This window comes from Lycium ferocissimum, chromosome 5, assembly GCF_029784015.1.
Source record: "Lycium ferocissimum isolate CSIRO_LF1 chromosome 5, AGI_CSIRO_Lferr_CH_V1, whole genome shotgun sequence".
NCBI lineage: Eukaryota > Viridiplantae > Streptophyta > Magnoliopsida > Solanales > Solanaceae > Lycium > Lycium ferocissimum.
The window spans coordinates 12,110,794-12,133,249 of NC_081346.1; the positions used below are offsets into that span (position 1 = coordinate 12,110,794).

The following is a 22,456-nucleotide window of genomic DNA, read 5'->3' on the forward strand; positions in this document are numbered from 1 at the left end:
AAGATGTACCACAATTAATCAATAAATACTCCTTATTTGATTAAATCAAACAATCAATAACCATACATTAAAAGAAAAATACAAAAATCTGACCGTTATATTTAGTTAATTCTTTTAATTACTTTGTCATTAATTGGTATAAAACTTTTAAAAAAAAAAAACTTCAAAAATTGAAGATAAACGTGCACAAATGGCACCAATCTAAGATAACATTAATTGAGGAGTAATCGAGCAGATTTTTTTTTTTCGGTTAAAGGGCAGAAAACATTATCCACATATATCCTCAAAAACTGTGATGTAGGCATTAAAAAGTTCTAATATTACTTAAAACGTAAATTTGAAATATTTTATTACTTACGTAATAAAGAGCGTCATAACATTACAAAATAAAAAATGCAAGATGATATGGCAAAACGTAAAAGTAGAGTTATCCTCTCTAACAAGGAACAAGAATCAAATTCCACAAAGAATCTTTTAGTACTATCAAAGTAGAAGCTTCTTCAAACTAGTAAGGAAGAAAGATGATAGCTAATCAATTACGTAAATGCTTGGTGTTGTCATGTTGTGATTGCATAGGCTTAGAATCATCGCGGACTGATTACTCTTGAAAACTTAGAACAGAGGCAACTTAGCTGACGACAAAAATAAATAAACTATAAGCAGACACTAATAGTAGTCTAGGTGTTATTTTTTTTAGAAAGCAACACTAATAGATGAGTATTATGACATTATATATTTTTTTCCAAAAATGTTTCCTATGTAAGTAATACTTAGTTTCTTAAGAAAATGATGGAGATATATTACAATAGATGGAAACCATTTTAAAATAATACTACAAAATAAATACCGATGTGAGACCAGAATTAAGCCTTATAATCGATACAGTTTCGGACCATGTTGACGTGTAAGTAAATTATTACTCCTTCCACCCAATTTGTATGGCATATTTTGGATTTCGAAAATCAAAATTTTTAATTTAATCTTGACTTCTGACATGAAATCTTTATTTTTTAAAATGAAATTTACATATTTTGAAATGACGTAAAAAATTATAAATCAAAATAATTAATAATTTAATATTTAAAAAGTGTATGAAAGAGAAAAAAAAAAAATCAAAAGAAATTAAAAATAATAGAAATAAAAATAAATTAAAATAAACTTAAAATTCGAAAGGAGCTAAATTGGATAGAGGGAGTATTATAAATCAATGCTACTTACCTAAATATTACGTACGCACCACAAAGCTATAACAGGTTTTCAGGGTGCCGTTGCTTCATAAATCTGCCTAAAACAGATATTCAAGCTAAGGCATATTAAGGCAACTAATTAAAAGCTAAGGCATATTAAGGCAGCTAATTAAGCATCAGAAGCCGCGTTTACACGCAACAGTAGGTATGCAAGCAAAGTTTTCCTCTGTTTGGACGAACTATATCATGTGACCTCATTGGCCACTTTTTGTGCTAACTTTTCCACTTTTTTTCTCCTTTTCAATATGTGAAAAGTTAAAGCCTAAAATAAAGAGGCTCAAATACTCTATATTACATCATGTACACTAACAGAAATTCACTTGTTCTAGTTAATATATACTCCGATCCGGGCAATTTGCAGGATTGTCCTTCGTTGGGGTGGTCTTTAATTTTTGTCTTTCGCTAAAAGCTCCTTGGTTTTGGGTTCGAATCCCTGCTTAGTCAAAAATTTAAAAAAAATTCCCAAGACATAAGTTTGGATCCGCAAGGCATAAGTTGGGTTTCAAACTCTATCTTAAGGGGGAAAAAAATTACTGGAATTTTGCAAACCTCTGACTGAAGGCCTAACTTTGGGCAAAAGTTAGGCCTTAAAAATATCAAAAATTTTAAAAAGTTTGCCTTGCGAATCCCAACTTTTGCCCTGCAATTCTAACTTATTGCATAAGTTGGGCCAATTCTGGATCAAAAATGAGTAAAGGATAATTTCAAAAAAAATTAAAGACCATTCAATACAATCCAAAAAAAAGTCTAGCCAATTTTCATTTTGATAAATCAATTTATTTTTTTAATATGTAACACTTAGGAAAAACAAAAAATCATTTATTACTTTTTCAGATCTACTCTTTCTATCAATTAGTAAAATATTAGAGAGTAAGACATTTAAGAAAGATAAAAGGTAATTTGACGAATAATCTTATGATTAATATATTAAATGTCTTCCTTTGGCGTATGCAAGAACATTAAAAGATAAATAATTTGGATCAAAGTGAGTTAAGGATAGTTGAATTCAACTACATGATCGAAACCGAATCATTGAACACAAAAAAAAAAACTGGGCCAAGTCAAATCTCGCACTAGATGTTTACATGAAATAATTTAAGATATGTGTTTTATGCATGCATTAACCGTAATGAAATAATAGGTACTAATCAATTAATTTTTAATTACCAAAGTTGAATTACTTGATTTAGTATAAACATTGAGTGTAGATAAATATTTACCGACCTATGCCTGAGGTTGTCAATCAGTAATTCCCTAAACGCCTATGGAAGGTCTAGTCTTATTTGGTTATATGATCTTTTCACATGATATGACAAAAAAATGACATAAGAGAGATCTATATAATTAATTTCGTTTATAAAATTGTAAGTAGATATAGGAAATCATTTGAGAAACTGCATGAACCTCGCACATGGGCTAATTAAAGACATTTCTTGCCGCAAGAAACTTTTTATCTTTTTTGGCCGACCTTTTTATATTTCCTCAACAAAAAAACATTTTTCCAATAGAAATCGCAATTTCAGTTATCACAGAAAGCAGTTATTCTCCAAACTTGCTGCATACAACTCATGCTATAATATCACAAAGTCTAACAATATAACTAACGCTTGCCATTCTCTTTTAATACCAACACGTTAACGTGTTCAACTTGCAAACTCTTTTTCACCTTTCATTGCATATATACTGCATAAACCATTTCATAACTAGGAAAGTCACATTTCTCTCCTCCTTTATCAGTTAAAAAATGTTTTGAGTCTGTAAAATCCAAAACCACACTTATAAATACGTTGCTTGTGTAGGCAAAGCGTATAGACTCACTGCTTCATCTCCATAATTCTGTTAACCCATTTTCATTTCTTCTTCTATTATTGTTGAGTGTTGTTCATTCCCATAAGTAATCCTTCACTTGTTTTATTTATTATAAGTTGTATCATTCTTCCAACTTCATCTATAAAAGGCCTCTTCATAGTCCCTAAATTCCCATCTTGATTCAAATCATTAAAAATGAAGAAGTTATTTCTAGTCCTTTTCTCTTTAGCTTTGTTACTGAGGCTCGGGGAGAGTTTCGATTTCCACGAGAAGGAATTGGAGACTGAGGAGAAATTCTGGGAGTTGTATGAGAGATGGAGAAGCCATCACACTGTGTCGAGGAGTCTTGACGAGAAACACAAGAGGTTCAATGTGTTTAAGGCCAATGTACACTATGTTCATAAATTCAACAAGAAGGATAAGCCTTATAAGCTGAAACTGAACAAGTTTGCAGACATGACTAACCATGAATTCAGACACCATTATGCTGGTTCCAAGATTAAGCATCATCGTACTCTTTTTGGAGCTTCGAGAGCAAATGGAACTTTCATGTACGCCAACGAGGATAATGTCCCTCCCTCTGTTGACTGGAGGAAGAAAGGTGCTGTTACTCCTGTCAAAGACCAAGGCCACTGTGGTAAGAAATTACACGTAATTTATCTTTTTCTTTTATAATGATAGTGTTCAGACCAGTTTACGTGCATCTCGACTATTCCACTTAATATCCGCTATCTCCACCAACAAAGAAAAGGGGTAACTTTGCATGCCCACCAAGGCTCGGACAGATAGGAAGGAATTTTTGTATCTACTAGTTTTACTCACTTTATTGACCGCTAGGCCACACCCTAAGTGTATAACATGTCATTCTCGCTATTTTGCATTATCTGTTATAATAACATATAAAAGGTATAAACAAATAAAATATGATAGCTAGCTGATGGAAGATTTTTTGTGTGTTATAGGAAGTTGCTGGGCATTTTCAACTGTGGTGGCAGTAGAGGGGATAAACCAAATAAAAACAAAGGAGTTAGTATCTTTATCAGAGCAAGAACTTGTTGACTGTGACACTACACAAAACCAAGGATGCAATGGAGGGTTGATGGACATGGCATTTGAGTTCATCAAGAAGAAGGGAGGCATCAATACAGAGAAGAACTATCCTTACATGGCTGAAGATGGCAAGTGTGACATTCAAAAGGTAAGACTCTGTTGCATCAAACTATTAACTGAGAAATGGTTAAATCCTATGTTCCTTAAACTATCCAAAAATGCTGCCTCCCCCGTGTCAGATACTACAAAAATGCCTACTTTTAGAGGATCTGACACGCACCCATCAACAATTTTGAAGAGTCTAAGCAACAAAGGTTAAATCAGTAGGATTCTTACCAGTCTTGTTTCTACTACCAGAGGAATTCTCCGGTGGTATCAATTGACGGACACGAGGATGTTCCTCAAAATGATGAGGGAGCACTGCTTAAAGCAGTAGCCAACCAGCCTGTTTCTGTAGCTATACAAGCTTCAGGTTCTGACTTCCAGTTCTACTCAGAGGTAAAAATGATACACCATTGTCTATCAAGTTCAAAAGTTATTGTTAGTTATGAATATTTATGAGCTGTAAATACGACAGGGCGTATTCACTGGAGAATGTGGTACTGAGCTGGACCATGGAGTGGCAATTGTGGGCTATGGTACAACCCTCGATGGAACCAAATACTGGATCGTGAAGAATTCGTGGGGACCTGAATGGGGAGAAAAGGGGTACATTAGGATGCAGCGCGAGGTTGATGCTAAAGAGGGGTTGTGTGGTATAGCAATGCAACCATCCTACCCCATCAAGACTTCATCAACCAACCCCACAGGATCTCCTGCAACCGCACCTAAGGATGAACTCTAAGTTACATCAGTCAGCCTCGTACACTGTCTCTATGCAAGTATTAGGCATCTATTCAGAAACATGTCAATTTACATAATATGCACTTATTTTCACAGTGTCAAGCTGTAATGTTCTTTAGACTGCATTGGAATTTGATTTGACGAATATTACCTTTCCTGTTAAACATGTTCCTCTAAATAAGATGTTTGTCGTGTAGACAATTGAGCATATACTTGTTTAATACTACAGGAGGACCAAAGGATAAAAATTCACTGGTATTACTATGCTTGCTATTGCTTCCAAGCACAAATTACCTCACTTAAGATTTCAACTAATTAAGATATACTTCACTTCCATCTTCCTGTGACTAAAGCAACAAAGTGAAGGTACTGGATAATAAGGAGATATAAAGGCAGAGGTCAATAATTTACGACTACTAGTTATTTGATTCAAGAGAGCAAGTACTCATAAGAAATATCAAGATCCATTAACATATTATTTAAGAAAAAAATAAGCACGACAAATGCCCAGCAAGTTCTTTTATAGTTGCTGTGACATACAAAGATTTGCTATGTCAACCATAGCACCTTATTGGGTCATTGCAGCCTTTTGCAGCCGACTGACAGGCACCTCCGCCCCCACCCTTCTTTAAATATTGCTGGTGATACTCTTCAGCTCTATAAAATCTCTTAGCAGGAAGAATTTCCGTGACAATCTTCTTATCCGTAAATTCCCTCTGCTTAGCTTCCAACGATTCCCTTGCCAGTTGAGCCTGAGCATCATTATAGTAGTATATTCCTGAGCGGTATTGCCTTCCCACATCGTTACCCTAGCAATAACCATCATCATGAGATCTATATATTGCTCTTTGTGAAAGTTAAGCTCTTGGTATATAGTGGCAAAAACTCACACTCAACGAATACAAAAAATATATTGAGTAGGCAATTAAAAAGAAACGGAGGGTGAAGGGTACAACAACACAACCTGCAATAACACCCATGTGATATATTCTAAGATGATCATGCTAGTTCAATAAGTCTGCCCCATGAGGAACTCCTTTCGATTGCTGATCCCAAAAGGAAATAAAAAATAGGGCAAGAAGAAAGAAGAAACTAATAGATTTTTCAGTTCCATGTGATGACTACTTGTTTCTGCTAATTTCCCAGTAAAAACCTCCCTTTCCTCCTTAATAGGCCATTCCAAATGAAAATTAAATTAAATATAATGATTTTCACTTCTTTTGATCTACAAACAGAATGACATTGATGCATTGACTTCTTATCTTCTGTTAGCAATATGAATGCACTATGTCGAACTTAAAGACTAGGCACATAGTGAAATTAGATTCAGAGCTGCAATTATAAATCACAACTAAGGAAGGATCATGAAAAGTTGACCAAATTGTATAATCTATAAGTAATACCAACACTATCATCATTGCAGGCTCTAGTTGGAGCACTGCTATTGTTATCAAGGTACTCACGCTTGACAAAAAGGCATTGTAAACCTAATGATCAACAACAACAACAACAACAGCAACCCAGTGAAATCCCACAACGTGAGGTCTGGGGAGGGTAGAGTGTATGCAGACCTGACTCCTACCAAGGTAGGACGGTTGTTTCCGAAAGACCCTCGGTTCAATAGAAAGCATAAAAGCATAAAAAGAGGTCAGATAAGGCCAAGAGATTCAAAGCGATATGGAAATGCAAATCCACTAAAGCAACTAAGCCATGATGAAGCAAAGCTTTTAAAGGAGCGTGGCTATCACGATAAAATAAGATAATCAAAATACGGATAACAAATAGTAGCAAAATCAAAGCACAAGAACTTATATCGCGATAATGTGACTACTAATATGAAAGGATAAACGTTACTATCTACTAGCCTTCTACCCTAATCTGAGTCCTCCATACCCTCTTATCTAAGGTAATGATCGACGAGTGGAAAAAATTTGACAATTTGTATCAATGGAAATTGGGAACACACAAATATTTTATGCTTGTTTTTCTTAATAACCGTGGTGTCCAAGCCACCTCGATAATCCTATGAGGTACCTGCTATCTCCCACCAACATAGATATCGAATAACTCTGTTCACCAAAACTTGGATAGATAGGAAGTGATTTATGAACCTGAGGCTTCATGGTTGTCAAGCATAGTTAAATAACTTGTGGGGTTTAAGGCAGGGGAGCTTTCAAAAACTAATATTTGTTCTCAGGGGAGGAAAATTAAGTGACAATCAAAACTCCAATACTACAGGATTATGAGTAAACTATTGGAACTAAATACTCCCTCTGTCCCAATTTATGCGAAGGAGTTCCGAGTAAGAGGATCAAAAGACTTAATTTTAGCTAAATTCAAGTATAGATTCTTCAAATTTTTTTATTTTATATTTACATATTTTAAAACTTCACGAAAGGTACTAGAAATCAACATAGCTAATGATTCAAAATAATTTAAATTTTTTTGATAAAATTGTAGTAAATTGAAAAAGACTACTTATTTAACTACCCAAATAATACCAATGTCACATAAAATGGGACAAAGAGAATGAAAATTCACCAAGGACAAAAAATTAAAATGAAAAAGTAGTCAATTAGTAGTACTAAAATAAAACCTTGAGATGAAGATGTAGTCATGTAGTCCTCTGTTTCAATTTATGTGAATCTATCTTCTTATTAGTTCGTGCAAAAACAGAATGACCCTTTTTATATTTAAAAACAATATAACTTTATGCAATCATTTATAACTACACAAAATGTATATGACTCATTTAACACCATAAGTTTAAAAGTGTTTTCTCCTTTCTTAAACTCCGTATTCAGTCAAATAGTTTCACATAAATTGAAACGGAAGGAGTATGATATATACCTGGCGATTTAGAGTGGTGGGGTCATGGCGACTCCAAAAGAGAGAAAGAAGATTGGAATACGGGCACACATTCGGGTCAAACTGGATCCGAATCACCTCCGCATGTTCAGTGGTTCCGGTGCAAATCAGCCTGTAATTCGGGTTGTGTACATTTCCCTGAGAGTACCCAACCTCAGTCTTCATTACTCCTTCAACCCTTTGAAAAGCCAATTCCACTCCCCAGAAACAACCCGCTGCAAACTGGGCAAGCTCCAGACCCGATTGATCCGGGTTATCCAGATCCGGATCCATTGCTGGGTTAGTTGACTTGCTGCTGTTACCCTCAGCCATTGCTCAATTGTCCGTCGTCTTTTTAGGACATTATAAACGTCTGCTCTTTATATAGAGGAGACATTGAACCTGGTCATATAATGCATTATTATATTAGCCATTTGAATTTTTCTTTTAAAATAATGAAAACAACTTGCAATTACCATATTTCTATATTTAACTTTTATAATAACTATCTAATAAGCATGAGTCCCTTGGACGACCAAGGGTAATTCAGTAAATGTGGCTTTGGTCCTCAGGGGTATTTTCGGTATTCTACAACAATCTGGAATGATCCATCGGTATTCTACAACAATCTGGAATGATCCATATTTAAAAAAAAAAAAAAAAAAAAAATGGGGTGGACCAATGGTACAAAGACACAACGTACAATTGTAGACCCATCTGGACTGTACCATACAATTATCTTTCACCTTCATTTTTACACTGCTTCTGGACTGTTCTTTTCCAGAAAAGTGCTCCTTCTCTGAGACAAGAAAAAGGTGACCTTCTTCTTTCATAATCTTTTCTTCCTTTTGTTTGCTTAGATTCTTATTCTTCTTTCTTTGTTTATCTCTCCTGTGTTTTATTTCTTTTTCCTCTTTCCTTTTTGCTACGTTTTTGGTGGTTTTCACAGGTGATTTTTGTTTTCCTAGCTGCAAAAAGGGAGGGGGAATGGATATTTCTTTGCGTCTTTTTAATTATTTTTTTTAATCATATATGTGTTTCAGAGCAAAACTTACGGGTTTGATCTACTTTGATTTCCATTAAGTTGCTCTTTGTGCTGCATGTGTTTGCTATGGCTTGAGATAAACAGTGGGACTTAACTTGCAGCATTTGGAACTTGCTAATTTACTTTTTATTCTCCTGTTTCAAAATTAATTTTTGGCGTTCTTTTAAGGTTTTCTAAGTATGCAGATTCTGTCATCGTCTTCACTCTCTACTATTCTTTCTCATATCTCTGCCAAGAAATTGAAACAGAGAGTCAATTTGCCTTCTCGAGAGGTCGGTCTATTTGTCCTTTCATTTTTTTCTTTTTGGGTTTTGCTGTTTTGGGGTGTCATTTTGTTTATTTCTGTATGATTTCTTTGGTATTTATTTTATTCTTGCTGCTCTGTTTGGTTGTGGATTTTAAGCATTTGACGTTGTTTTCCTTTTATTGCACTTCTATTTTCCGGTGGTAGTGACAATTATCGGAGTTTCTAATCGTTTGGTTTCAGTAGAATGTTTGTTCTAGAAAATTAATTATCGACCACTTTAGCTTTCACAGGATTTTCAAAGTCAAATTTCCTCAAGTGAAGAAAGCAAGAAAATAGTCTGACTGACAGGGGTAAATTCTCGATTTCTTCTGTCCTATATGTTTAGTTATAATGCTCAATGCTTGCGCTTTTCATTCTATATTATGGTAAATTGACATATGTGCTTTAACATCAAATTAAACATTAGGATTGCGAAAATTCCAGTTTTAACAAAAGAACTCTATTAAACGGTTGACGTCAAATGTCCGACAAAAATAGTGAAAGAAACCTTAGACGCCGTATCGCTTATCGAGCAATGCCAGCTGAACAAAAGGAAGCTCTACTGGAACGCCGTCGTGCAGCCTATTCTACAAAAAGGCGTCGTCTTTCTGAAAATTCTTCTACTAGCCACTCCATGCAGATTGATTCTTCCCCTGAACCTCCAAACTTGATTCCATTGCCGACTACTACCTTCATTAGAGACGGACTTTCTACTTCTTCTGCCAAGGAACAACCAACTCAATGTGCCAGTGTGTATGAAATAGGTTAGCGTAAATGAACTTTAAGAATTTAAACCCTATCTGTCACTATGTTGGAGCTTACTCTCATGGTATTGAAGTTTTGTTTTAATAGATATTGACATTTTAATTAATAATGTCTACAACAATATAATTGATCGCAAATAGAATTAACTTCATCGACATGTAATGTAATTGATGTAGGTATATCATTGACAACAAAATTTAGCACAACAATACAAATTGATCCACCTTATCCACAGTGTCAACAACTACAAGCATGGTATTACATTACTTCTCTCTATATTCTACCTATTTTTCTATTAGAATTAATATTCTAAATAGTTAAGCTTTTGTTCGCACGGTCGCACGAACAAAGAAACCCTTACCTCTTTCACTATGCGAGTACATCCGGATCCGGATCTCTCATCTCTCGTTTCAATGAATGAAGAAGTAGTGCCAATTGCAAGCATTCAATCCCAGGAAGACGTTAGTACATTGTTTTATTCATAGTTTCATATTAGAGTCTATTCTGACAATCATTAGTCTCATCTCCTAATACAGGGACATGCATTCTACATTGAAGCAAAAATATCCTTGCCAAATAGCCTCAAGTCTTTCTGTGTTTTGAATTGTTCAAGCTGTGGACAAGAAGTACGCAAGACAACCAAGAGAAAAATTCACCGTATGAATTGTAATAAGCGAGTATGTTGGTTCCCGTGTACTTTTGGATCTATTTTCGTAGACATTTTTACACCATCCGCAAAAATCTTTTTACTCTCAACAACAAATAATAATTTTTTTATACATATAATACTATAGGTGTCGATTTGATGTGAATCTCAAAGATGCCTCGTTCCCGTAGAATCGGGATGATTATGGACAAAGAAGGAGAAAAACTATTATCTCTTACTGCAGCAGAGATTTACGAAAGAGTTTCAGCTGAGGTACAATTTGTAAAAAAACAATTTATACATAATCACCTCCTAAATAAACTTTCAAAAAATTAAACGAATTTTTTTTTTCCCCCTAGAATGACAACCTGCCTGTGGAAGATTTCCAAAGCAAATTTGACCAGAAGCTGTTCAGAATTCAAGTGAAGAAGCCATTTGGTCGTGCTTCATCCACATCATCTTCAAAAATGTATATCCAGTCAGGCATTGAAAAGGAAAACATTATTCATTCTCTCTCCAAAGACCAGCCACAACCATCAATCAATATCGAAAGCAAGAAAAGGAAAAAAGAACATGTATCTTCCCACGATACAAAACAAACCCGCCAACCGAACAAGGTGAATCACCAAGATGAAACGAACCGGAGCCAACAACTCAAAGAAAAGGAAATGAAGGTCACCAACACATTTCTTCTTCTCAATCTTTCTATAGATATATATCACAAATTTTCGTTAACAACTATCATCTTCCTTTTACACAAAAGTTAACCAACTAATTTTGCAACCACTTTTGGCTTTCATGGAACAAAGGTAATTACAACGAAAATTCTTATCATTTATCACTTAGATGTTTCACCTACTTCATCTCAAGTATTTTGGTTTAAACTTGCGATCTTTGTTTGGTAATCTTTAGGAAATTTACTTTTTCATTTACTTCCCTTAATTTATGCTCAGCATCTAGACACTGATATTGGTGATCCTTTATATTTACCCGATTGCTTAATTTTCCCCTCTTCCCAACAACTACTACTCACTAATTTTTTTTAAATACTTATCAACAGTTGTTTTGCAGGAAAATGAAGTGTTGACTATAACTTGCTCAATTTTTGGCTTGTACATAGATTTCCAGTAACTTCTATAGTCATGGAATAAAGGTCAGTCTCTGCTATGTTGCTTTCTTCCCCAATTTTCAGGTTCTAACATCATATTTGTTTGTAAATTAATGTATTAGCTACAGATCTACCATTTTTTTTCCCCTGCTGATTTAACTGTGGAGTATATAAATTACCCACTCTATTGTACTACCTTTGATGTTGAATCAAAGCCCTCTGGCAATTGAAAACATATACTATCCCATAGCCTTCAAACCACTTCATTATTCCCAATCTACACCTATAAGTCCATAACTCTTTTTATTTTATTTTTGATGCTTATCAGTTATGGACTGAGGTTAATCTGGGATTTGGGAAGCCTCAATGCCTCTCTCTCCCCCCCCCCCCCCCCTCTTTTTCTTTCACTAGAAATGGATGTCCTTTATATTTCATGTTATATTGATAGATGTGTGTACTATATGAACAAATTAAACGTAAAGATTACCCGTGTTTAAATTTTAATTAAGAAACTTTATGAAACGCTTGAAGAATAGATGTCTAACAATAAAGAAAGACAGAACAATAAAAGAATGATAAGACACAACCCAAATAGAAAAGGCAACGAAACATACATATCCTGGTACCAAAATAGTGTAAAAAATCTTGGCAGGAAGAATAAAATAAATACCAAAGAAATCATACAGAAATAAACAAAATGACACCCCAAAACAGCAAACTGGAAAAAAAGGCAAAGACCTCTAGGACGAGGTCGAGAAGAATATACTGCGAGAATATCTCATCTCTCTGAAAATTTTACTGCCAGCCATTCAGTTCAGCCATGTTCTTCCTCTGAACCCAAAAGCCTATTCCAGGACACGCTGCTATTTTCGTTCGCACACACTTTTGCTTACTATTTCAGGATACATTTAAAGAGTTACATACATAAGGGAACTTCCTGTAATAAATCACCGGATCAATGGTAGGGACATATAATGAATAGTATTACTTATACTGTTGGGCAAAACCTAACATACATGCTTCAATTTGTTCAAGTATCTGTTGGGTACTCATTTTGTAGATGCTTTGTGTATTCCATGTGACCTCAGGTTAAAGTTGTAGTATTTCTTTTATTATTATCAGTTCATCATCAACCTTTTTCTAACTATACTTTGTTTGGAATAAAGCCGACAAAACAATATCTTTTATATTTTTGTGAATTGATTGAAATTGCTCCGAACTACAGTTTAGTAAGTTCAATTATGAACTGTGAAACAGTGTTGGAAAAGAAAACTGAAACAGTTTCCTTTCTTCCTTCTCTTGTGTTTTTCATTAGTTAGTGTTCTTTTTTTTTTTTTTTTTAATGCATATTATCATTTTATATGATTTATTCTTTTATTCCTTATTTTTTGAATAGATACACCTCCATTAAGATTAATTTCATTCATAGCTTGTACATGCAAATAAACTATGGTCTACTTGGTAACTTGTAAGCAATGCAGTTCTTGCACCAACAAAAAACACATGTAAATGTGTGAATAACACAATTAACACTGATACCATCAATGAAATACCATTTACCCTATCAAAAATCACTAGAAACTTGTCAAACTCCAATGTCCAATCAGTTGTGACTAAAAACGTTCCTTTGATTTTTCCTTTTTTTCACATTTTAACACACTGAAATGTAATTATTGTATTGCTGTCAGTGATGAAATCTGCTAATGTGTCTTCAGACACATTTATCCACGAAAAACAAAGGATTATGTATGAAGAGATTGTTTACATTGATAGCTACTAAAAATATAAGTTATCTTTCCAATTAGATGTGTGGGAACATGATCAAGTATTCGAATATGTTTTAAATGTAGGAAGCACCGTTGTTAAATACTACTATGACAAAAGAATTGTAGGATGTCCAGGAAGTGAAGGCAGTAAGTCTATCTCTGTTACAGATTTTTTCCTTTAGCCAGTTCACTTAATCTTTTAAGTTGTTTTCTAATTTGTTTACTGTGTTTTTTCTTAGGTAAAGCTCAATTCCATGGCTACTTCTTCAGCTTATTTTTGTTGTCCTGCAACTTCTACTACTGGAAAGAAACATGTTTTCCCAAATGGGTCAGCTGGATTCTTGATTTTTGGTGGTCCTCGATTGTCAAACCGGTTAGTGACTCGAAAATCACTTATTCGTGCTGATTCGGACTCCATGGTCTGTGATATGGGTACTAATGGTAAAGTTTGTTCACTGCACTATTTGATTTTTCATTCTGTGTTTATCTTTTGTTCCTGCTTGTGTGTTGTATGGATTCTTGGAGTTCAGTTTGAGATATTGAAGTGAATGTCTTGATTGCGCGTTTGCGTTTTTTCTTTGAGTCTTGCTATTAAACTTGGATCATTTGACTTAAAGTGGTGGTATTTAATCTGTGTTGTAAAATTCGAAGTTTTAGTGGAAGATAGAATGTTTAACGATGTCCGCGACTTCTAGGTTGATGTTTCTTTGTACTTTCCTATTCTTTTGTATCATAGATTTCTTCATCTAAAACGAATAATGACTAGCAAACTAGGGCTGCTTGCATTTCATGTCAAGTTTTGCTTTGCAAAGAATACTGCCAATGCATCACATCCAAACCATTAATCCAATAAAAGAGTGAGCAACCATAAGTCAGGCGAATGGATTCTTAATAATCTTCTTGAACTGGAATGATTGAATATGAAAGGATGCGAAAACAAGTGCACCAAAGCGAGCGAATTTACTCTGAAACAAAGCTGTTAACCAAAGCAGGATGTTGGAGCATATCCTGATATTTTAAAGACAACTATTCTAGACATGAATGCCCAGTATGCACACAATATTTTGTGGTAGGTACGGAATTTCTATATTCTTGGATCATATTATCAAGTTCTAGACTGTAAAGGAATTGGTAGAAATATAAGTTAATAGTCCTTGATGTTCTTTATGTGAAAGGCAATGGCACACACCCACCACCACACCCCCATCCTCAATTTTTTAGAGCAAAGGGTGAAGAAAAAAGGGACATCCCAATTTTTCTGCCAAGTTCTTAGCTGATTTTAACTTTCTTCTTTAAACTTTATGTTCAGTATTACTATGCTATCTACTAGATTATGTAAGTGTATTCCTTCAATTTCTTCGCAGGTCATGAAAGTTCCCAGGTCATGAAAGAGTTTTATCTTTCAAGAGCATACTTATGTTCAACTACCAGAATTCAGATTTCAGCCCAACCTCTTACAAATGTTGGAGCACCTACAATCTTTGTACTTTTGTCTTTCCTGCAAACTACTCCTGTAACTTTGTTCCACAAATGTATCTAATATATTATGAACCATGTTATGTTAATATTTAGTTTAATCATCTCTCCTTTATTTGCATCTCAGTAGTAACTAACACGGGCACAAACCATCTAGTTTCTATTATATATAAGTGTGGTGAGTGGACGAACATAGCATAAAATGTTTGTACCACAAGCTTTATAAATTGTACATGCAATGAGTACTTGTATTAAGAGCTATATAAATTGTACACTTCAACCAACTACTTTTAATTCCAGGTGGATAATAAATTGTGCACTTTAACCAACTACTTTTTAAATTCATGTGGACATATGTTATAGTACTGAATATTTATTGTCTTCTCATGTATACATGTATGCACCGTCCATGCACTTTTACTGTCAACGTTGATTTTTCTTCTTATTATTAGTAATTTTACCCTTCACATTAATTACTCATTTTCAAATCATTTTCCAAGGCTATTGACATTATACACCAATAAATATGAATATTATGGTAAAATATATACTCCCTCTGTCCCATATTATTTGCCCACTTTCCGTTTTACATGGCCCTTAAGAAATCATAGATGTATTTTACTATCGTACTCCTATTTCTCTCTAATAAAGGGAGCGACTTTTATTCCCATTTTCCTTCTTTCTCAATACTTTAAATGTGAAGACAGGACAAACAATTCTCCGACATATTTATTTCCTCCGTCCATTTTTACTTGTTCACTTTTGACTTTTCACGTTCTTTAAGAATTAATAAATGAAGTATATATTTTATCATAATATTCATATTTATTAGTGTATTATAGTCTCAGTAGCCTTAGAAAATGATTTGAAAATCAGTAATTAATGTGAAGGATAAAATAAGAAGAAGAAAAATTTCTCTCTCTTGATATGTTAACGTGGACAATTACTTACTTTTGACTTTTCACGTTATTTAAGAATTAATTTGGTGATTTACGATATAAAATATATCTTTCTAATTTTGATTTCTCTCATAACAATTCTTTTTATCTATAATTGTTAATATAAAAAATTACAATGTAACTAATTTACCCTTATTAACATATTTTTTAATTAATTTAATAAAAATATTTTATTAATTTTGCTTTTAAAAAATCTAATATATACAACACAATGGTTCTTATGTTTGGATCTGAACAGTTAATTAATTGAGATAGATATTAACTTGTCCGTATATATATGAGATATTAAAGAATTTAAAAGAAAAAATCTAGGATCAGAATATTAATTTTCCCTCAACTTCTTACTAATTTTCTTTTTCACATCAATGAACAACTTTCTTTGTCATGACAATGACAATTTTTTAAAAATTATTTACAAAATACAAACCTTAAAAACTGGTTAATTAAAGTGAATAAACACGTTCTGCCCGTGCGATATATTGCTAGTATTTTATATATTTGCCAAGGAGGGACGAACACTGCTCCCCCCCGCTTGTACCCATTGCTTCACGAATTGTACCCGCATTAAATTCTTGTACCATGAGCTATATAATTTATACACTTTATCCAGCTATTTTTATATTCCACGTAGACATGTATCATAGTACTTAATATTTATTTTCTTCTCATCTATAGACGTATGCAGCGCCGTGGGGGACGAACACGGCTCCCCTCCGCTTGTACCAAAAGCTGCACGAATTGTACCCGCATTAAATTCTTGTACTATAAGCTATATAACTTATACACTTTATCCAGCTATTTTTATATCCCACGTAGACATGTATCATAGTACTTAATATTTATTCTCTTCTCATTTATAGACGTATGCACTTCAAATTTAATTTCCTCCGTACAATTTTACTTGTTCACTTTTGACTTTTCGGGTTCTAACTGAGTATTTATTCTCTTCTCATATATAGACATATGCGGTTCAATTTTAATTCTCCTACACAAAATTATTTCCCCCGTGCATTTTAATTTATTCACTTTCGACTTTTCACATTCTTTGAGAATTAATAAATCCCATGTGAATATATGCCATAGTACTAAATATTTATTTTCTTCTCATGTATACACGTGTGCGCTTCTATTTTAATTCTCCGACACATAATTATCTCCTTCGTGCACTTTTACTTATTCACTTTTGACAAGTGTCATGGAAATAACAGAAATTTCCTCGTACCACATACTTGTTTCCTTTAATTGTACCCGCATTAAATTCTTGTACCATGAGCTATATAATTTATACACTTTATCCAACTATTTTTATATCCCATGTAGACATGTGTCACAGTACTTAATATTTATTCCCTTCTCATGTATAGACGTATGCACTTTAAATTTAATTCTCCGTGCACTTTTATTTATTCACTTTTGACTTTTCGTGTTCTTTCTATATATAATAAGTGTCATGGAGGGACGAACAAAGCAGTCCCTCCTTGTACCCACAGTTTCACGAATTGTACCCTCATTAAATTCTTGTACCATGAGCTATATAATTTATACACTTTATCCAACTATCTTTATATTTCATGTAGACATGTGTCATAGTACTTAATATTTATTCCCTTCTCATGTATAGACGTATGCACTTTAAATTTAATTCTCCGACATATTTATTTTCTCCGTGCACTTTTATTTGTTCACTTTTGACTTTTCGTGTTCTAGCTGAATATTTATTCTCTTCTCATGATACATATATTACTTGGTCAATTTTAATTCTCCTACACAAATTTATTTCCTTCATGCACTTTAATTTGTTCACTTTTGACTATTCACATTCTTTGATAATTAATAAATCTCACGTGGATATATGCCGTAGTACTGAAAAATAATAAGTGCCATGGAGGGACGAACACAGTAGTCCCTCCTTGTACCACCGAAATGCCTTCACGAATTGTACCCGCATTAAATTCTTGTATCATGAGCTATATAATTTGTACACTTTATCCAACTATTTTTATATCCCATGTAGACATGTGTCATAGTACTTAATATTTATTCCCTTCTCATGTATAGACGTATGCACTTTAAATTTAATTCTCCGACACATTTATTTCCTCCTTACACTTTTACTTGTTCACTTTTGACTTTTCGTGTTCTAGCTGAATATTTATTCTCTTCTCATGTATAGACATATGCAGTTCAATTTTAATCCTCCTACACAAATTTATTTCCTTCATGCACTTTAATTTGTTCACTTTTGACTTTTCACATTCTTTGAGAATTAATAAATCCCACATGGATATATGTCATAGTACTGAATATTTATTCTCTTCTCATATATACATGTGTGCACTTCTATTTTAATTCTCTGACACATATTTATTTCCTCCATGCACTTTTACTTGTCCATTTTGACTTTTCACGTTATTTAAGAATTAATAAATGAAGTACTCCTTCCGTCCCATATTACTTGGCCACATTACTATACTTGACTTTTCACGTTCTTTAAGAATTAATAAAAATGAAGTACTCCCTTCGTCCATATTAACGTAGACATGTGTTATAATACTTAATATTTAAATCCCTTCTCATGTATAGACGTATGCACTTTAAATTTAATTCCCCGACACATTTATTTCCTCCGTGTACTTTTACTTGTTCACTTTTGATTTTCGTGTTCTAGCTAAATATTTATTCTCTTCTCATGTATAGACATATGCAATTCAATTTTAATTCTCCTACACAAATTTATTTCCTCCGTGCACTTTAATTTGTTCATTTTTTACTTTTCACATTCTTTGATAATTAATAAATCTCACGTGGATATATGCCATAGTACTGAATATTTATTCTCTTCTCATGTATACACGTGTGCACTTCGATTTTAACTCTCCGACACATATTTATTTTCTCCGTGCACTTTTACTTGTTCATTTTTTGACTTTTCACGTTATTTAAGAATTAATAAATGAAGTACTCCTTCCGTCTCATATTACTTGGTCACATTACTATACTTGACTTTTTATGTTCTTTAAGAATTAATAAAAATGAAGTACTCCCTTCGTCCATATTACTTGGCCACATTACGAAAAATATATGTCTATTTTTCTATTCTATATTTATCTTCTTTTCTATTTCTATTATCCCCGTTTTCCTTCTTTGACAATACTTTAAACGTAAAGAGAGGACGAACAATAGCAATGCAAATTTGCACCAAAAGTTATTTTAATGCTCCTACACATAACTTGTTCACTTTTGACTTTTCGCGTTCTTTGAAAATTAATAAATTAAGTACATATTTTATCATAATATCCATATTTATTGGTATATAGTCTCAATAGCCTCAGAAAATGATTTGAAAATGAATAATTAATGTGAAGGGTAAAATAAGAAGAAGAATTTTTTTTCCTTGATATGTTAACATCGACAAGTAAAAGTAAAGGGAGGGAGTGACATTTATCCCCGTTTTCCTTCATTGTCAATACTTTACTTATTTTCCTTTACAGTCTCCGATTATTGTTTCTTTACATTTATAAAATGTATTACTTTATATTTTCATTTCAGAACTAAAATTTGGTGATTAATGATATAACATATATCTTTCTAATTTTGATTTCTTTGTAACAATTAATATAAAAAATTATAATATATTTTTTAATTAATTTAATAAAAATATTTTAATCCAATATATACAACAAAATGGTTTTTATGTTTGGATCTGAATAGTTACTTAATTGAAATAGATATCAACATGTCAGATTCATATAAAATATTAAAGAATTTAAAAGAAAAAATTTAGAATCAAAATATTAATTTTCCCTCATATTCTTACTAATTTTCTTTACATCAATGAACAACTTTCATTCTCATGATAATGATAAAAAAAAGTTCGACTCTTTCCATCTCAAAGACATTTAATTACAACTAAAGTGATGGTACATAAAATACATTTTGTATATATAATAACAATTAAAATGTTTTTAAAAGTTATTTTCAAAATACGAACCTTAAAGACTGACCAATTAAAGTGAATAGACATGTTGCACAGGCATATATTGCTAATTGATCTTATATGTGTTGACTGAGAGCATATACATTTAAATTTAGCAAAGGGAATCGTAGCAGATGGTGTCACAAGAGATAACCATACAGTGGAGTTTCTATCTACATTTTGGCCAGCTAGTTTATCAAACATGGCCGAAATATACATTGCCTATACACTTCAGCTATATAAATAATATATTGATATGTATAGTATATGTGTATCTAGTATGCATTATTCACTATCTATACATTGTGTATATATTTTGTAAATTAGATGGTCGAATGTTATTTAGCTGTAATTTTCCCAATTTTCTATTACCAATAGGCAACATAAGTTTTCTTTTCCCCTAAGCAATAAGTTATTTCAACTGCCATTAGTATTTATAATTCAGCATTTTAATATTAACAATATATTTAAGAAATATTTTAAATCCGATCAATCCATATAATTAAACCGGAATTTCTAATTATGAAACCTCACTCAAATTCATAAATATGTTGCTTAAATATTTATGATCAATTCACAAAGCAGTTCTGATATTATTTTTTTCTCTTTACCCGAAGTTATTGCCACTGATGACACTTCCCATACAATTAAACACGGAAGTTATGTACACTGAATCAATTCATGTATGGAAAAATCAAACAATACTCTTCTCCAGATCCTATTAATACATTTCATTTTCAACATAATCAAACTTACGTTTATTATTATGCCAAATAGACCACAAAATAATGTAATAAACTCTTCTTCAATCTACTGAGAAATTATTTTACATTTTTTTGAGAGGATTGCCTTTCAAAGGCACTACTGGTCTTTAATTTCTGCCCCTCATTGTTAGTCTTTAATTTTTTCCCTTCGCCTAAAAATCCATGGATTCCGGATTCGAACTCCCGCTCAGTAAATTTTTTTAAAAAAAATTCACAAGCCAGAGTTTTGGATTCGCAAGAAGTCTGCCTTAAGGAGAGTTTGCTATCTTAAGGCAAACTCTGCGTTATAAGACAACAAACTCTGCCTTAAGAGAGAGTTTTCTCAACCTTAAGGTAGAGTTGTGCAGGCAAATTCTGTCTCGCGAATTTTTTTAAATTTTTGACTGAACATCGATTTGAACCTGGAACCCATGAATTTTTAGACGAAAGACAAAAATTAAAGACTAGCAATTTGAGGTGCAAAAATTAATAACCACCCCCAATAAGAGCAATCGTGTAAATTGCACATTATTTTATTGCAACTTTTCCTGTAAATTGCTACGGGTTTAATAATATCTCCTGATCCTGAGGTTACCACTAAAAAAGGAACGAGGAGAGCCGGATACTAAATGGCTCTTTCGTGGAGTAAATTTATATATAGTACATCATTTATCAATGAAAAGAAAAAAAAAAAAAACTTTTAATAGAACTTTCAACGATCATATTGACAATTGTTTTAGGGCCTGTTTGCAAAGCCACCCAGGTAATTGGAATTGGAAGGTCAACTGCAGCTCTTATTTTCTTTTCCAAATTCCTGACTTGCAATTTACTCCAGAAAAGGAAATTCCACTAACTTCTCTTCCCAACTAGCCCATGCCAGAAAAAAAAAAAAAAAAGAACCCCAAGTATCTCTCTTTTTTTATTTTTTTCTTTCCAAATAATCCACCGTCATCCTCTTATCCAAATACTTTAGCAAGCTTCGCACACAGATGGAGGGACGTTTGGACAACATAAGTTGTTTGTTTAGCAAAAAAAAAAAAAAAAATCTTAGAAATCAAATAGAAATGTTATTAGAAAAATAATCACTGCCATGTAAGAAATACAGTTGTTCAAACACAATTCAATTGCTAGGTGGAATGTAGAAATTAATGTTGCAATTATCGCCATATATTATCCTCATTTCAAATGTAGATATGTTTTCCCTTATTTTTATATGATGAAATGAAATGAAATAATCAGTAGTCAAAAGAAAAAAAAGAATCTAATTTCTAATATATATGCACGGAAATATTAAAAGCATTTTTTTTAATATAAACAGTTTTACACAACTTTTTTCAGGTCATAAATTTACATTTATTTATACAATATCTTTATATGATTGTTGACACACAATTTTGTCCCTCCCTTTATTTCAGTTTATTTCCTTGGGCTTTTAAATTAATTAAATCTAAATATTTTATTTTATTTTCGCTACTATTTCTACTGCTATTAATATTTTTACTTTCATTTTCACTATTCTAATATCAACATTAATAGTATTACTTTATCACAAATTTTAAATGGTTCGTCATTGCTTCATTTCTAAGATTTGTACTCGTTAAATTAATTTTACTTTATTAAATCCTTTACCTTCTACATACTAATTATTATTTATCTTCACATAATACATATATTGTACTAATTATTAAATTAGAAGCCCAAAAGTGATTAAGTTGAAGGAGAAAAGACTACAAAATCTCAGCCAACTAACGGCCCAAAACGCAGCCCAACAACCAGATCAGCCCAATACCCGTCAGTTGACCCGATCCGACCCATTTTTCTTCTTCTTTGGGACAAAAGAGAAGCCCTAATCTCCTCTCCTCGTCATCTTCTTCACGCCGCCTCCCTTCT

The 22,456-nt window shown here is 32.8% G+C and overlaps 2 protein-coding genes and 2 long non-coding RNA genes across 4 annotated transcripts; 3 read left to right on the forward strand and 1 right to left on the reverse strand.

Moving 5' to 3' along the window:
* The first annotated feature begins 3,088 nt into the window (after window positions 1-3,088).
* On the forward strand, window positions 3,089-5,130 carry LOC132056028 (vignain). Its single transcript, XM_059448068.1, has 4 exons — window positions 3,089-3,693; window positions 4,019-4,254; window positions 4,464-4,604; window positions 4,684-5,130. The coding sequence occupies exons 1-4, from the start codon at window positions 3,252-3,254 to the stop codon at window positions 4,948-4,950; spliced, it is 1,086 nt and encodes a 361-aa protein (XP_059304051.1). The 5' UTR covers window positions 3,089-3,251; the 3' UTR covers window positions 4,951-5,130.
* A 206-nt stretch (window positions 5,131-5,336) lies between these two features.
* Window positions 5,337-8,178, reverse strand: LOC132056030 (peptide methionine sulfoxide reductase). Its single transcript, XM_059448069.1, has 2 exons — window positions 7,800-8,178; window positions 5,337-5,758 (listed from the first exon to the last, which is right to left on the reverse strand). Exons 1-2 carry the CDS (start codon window positions 8,127-8,129, stop codon window positions 5,504-5,506), a joined length of 585 nt encoding a protein of 194 aa, XP_059304052.1. The 5' UTR covers window positions 8,130-8,178; the 3' UTR covers window positions 5,337-5,503.
* Window positions 8,179-10,301: 2,123 nt separating this feature from the next.
* On the forward strand, window positions 10,302-11,057 carry LOC132058210 (uncharacterized). Its single transcript, XR_009415219.1, has 4 exons — window positions 10,302-10,353; window positions 10,429-10,585; window positions 10,687-10,811; window positions 10,898-11,057. It is a non-coding gene; the product is annotated as an uncharacterized LOC132058210 (long non-coding RNA).
* Window positions 11,058-14,447: 3,390 nt separating this feature from the next.
* On the forward strand, window positions 14,448-15,009 carry LOC132058211 (uncharacterized). The gene is made up of 2 exons (XR_009415220.1): window positions 14,448-14,481; window positions 14,777-15,009. It is a non-coding gene; the product is annotated as an uncharacterized LOC132058211 (long non-coding RNA).
* Window positions 15,010-22,456: the final 7,447 nt, after the last annotated feature.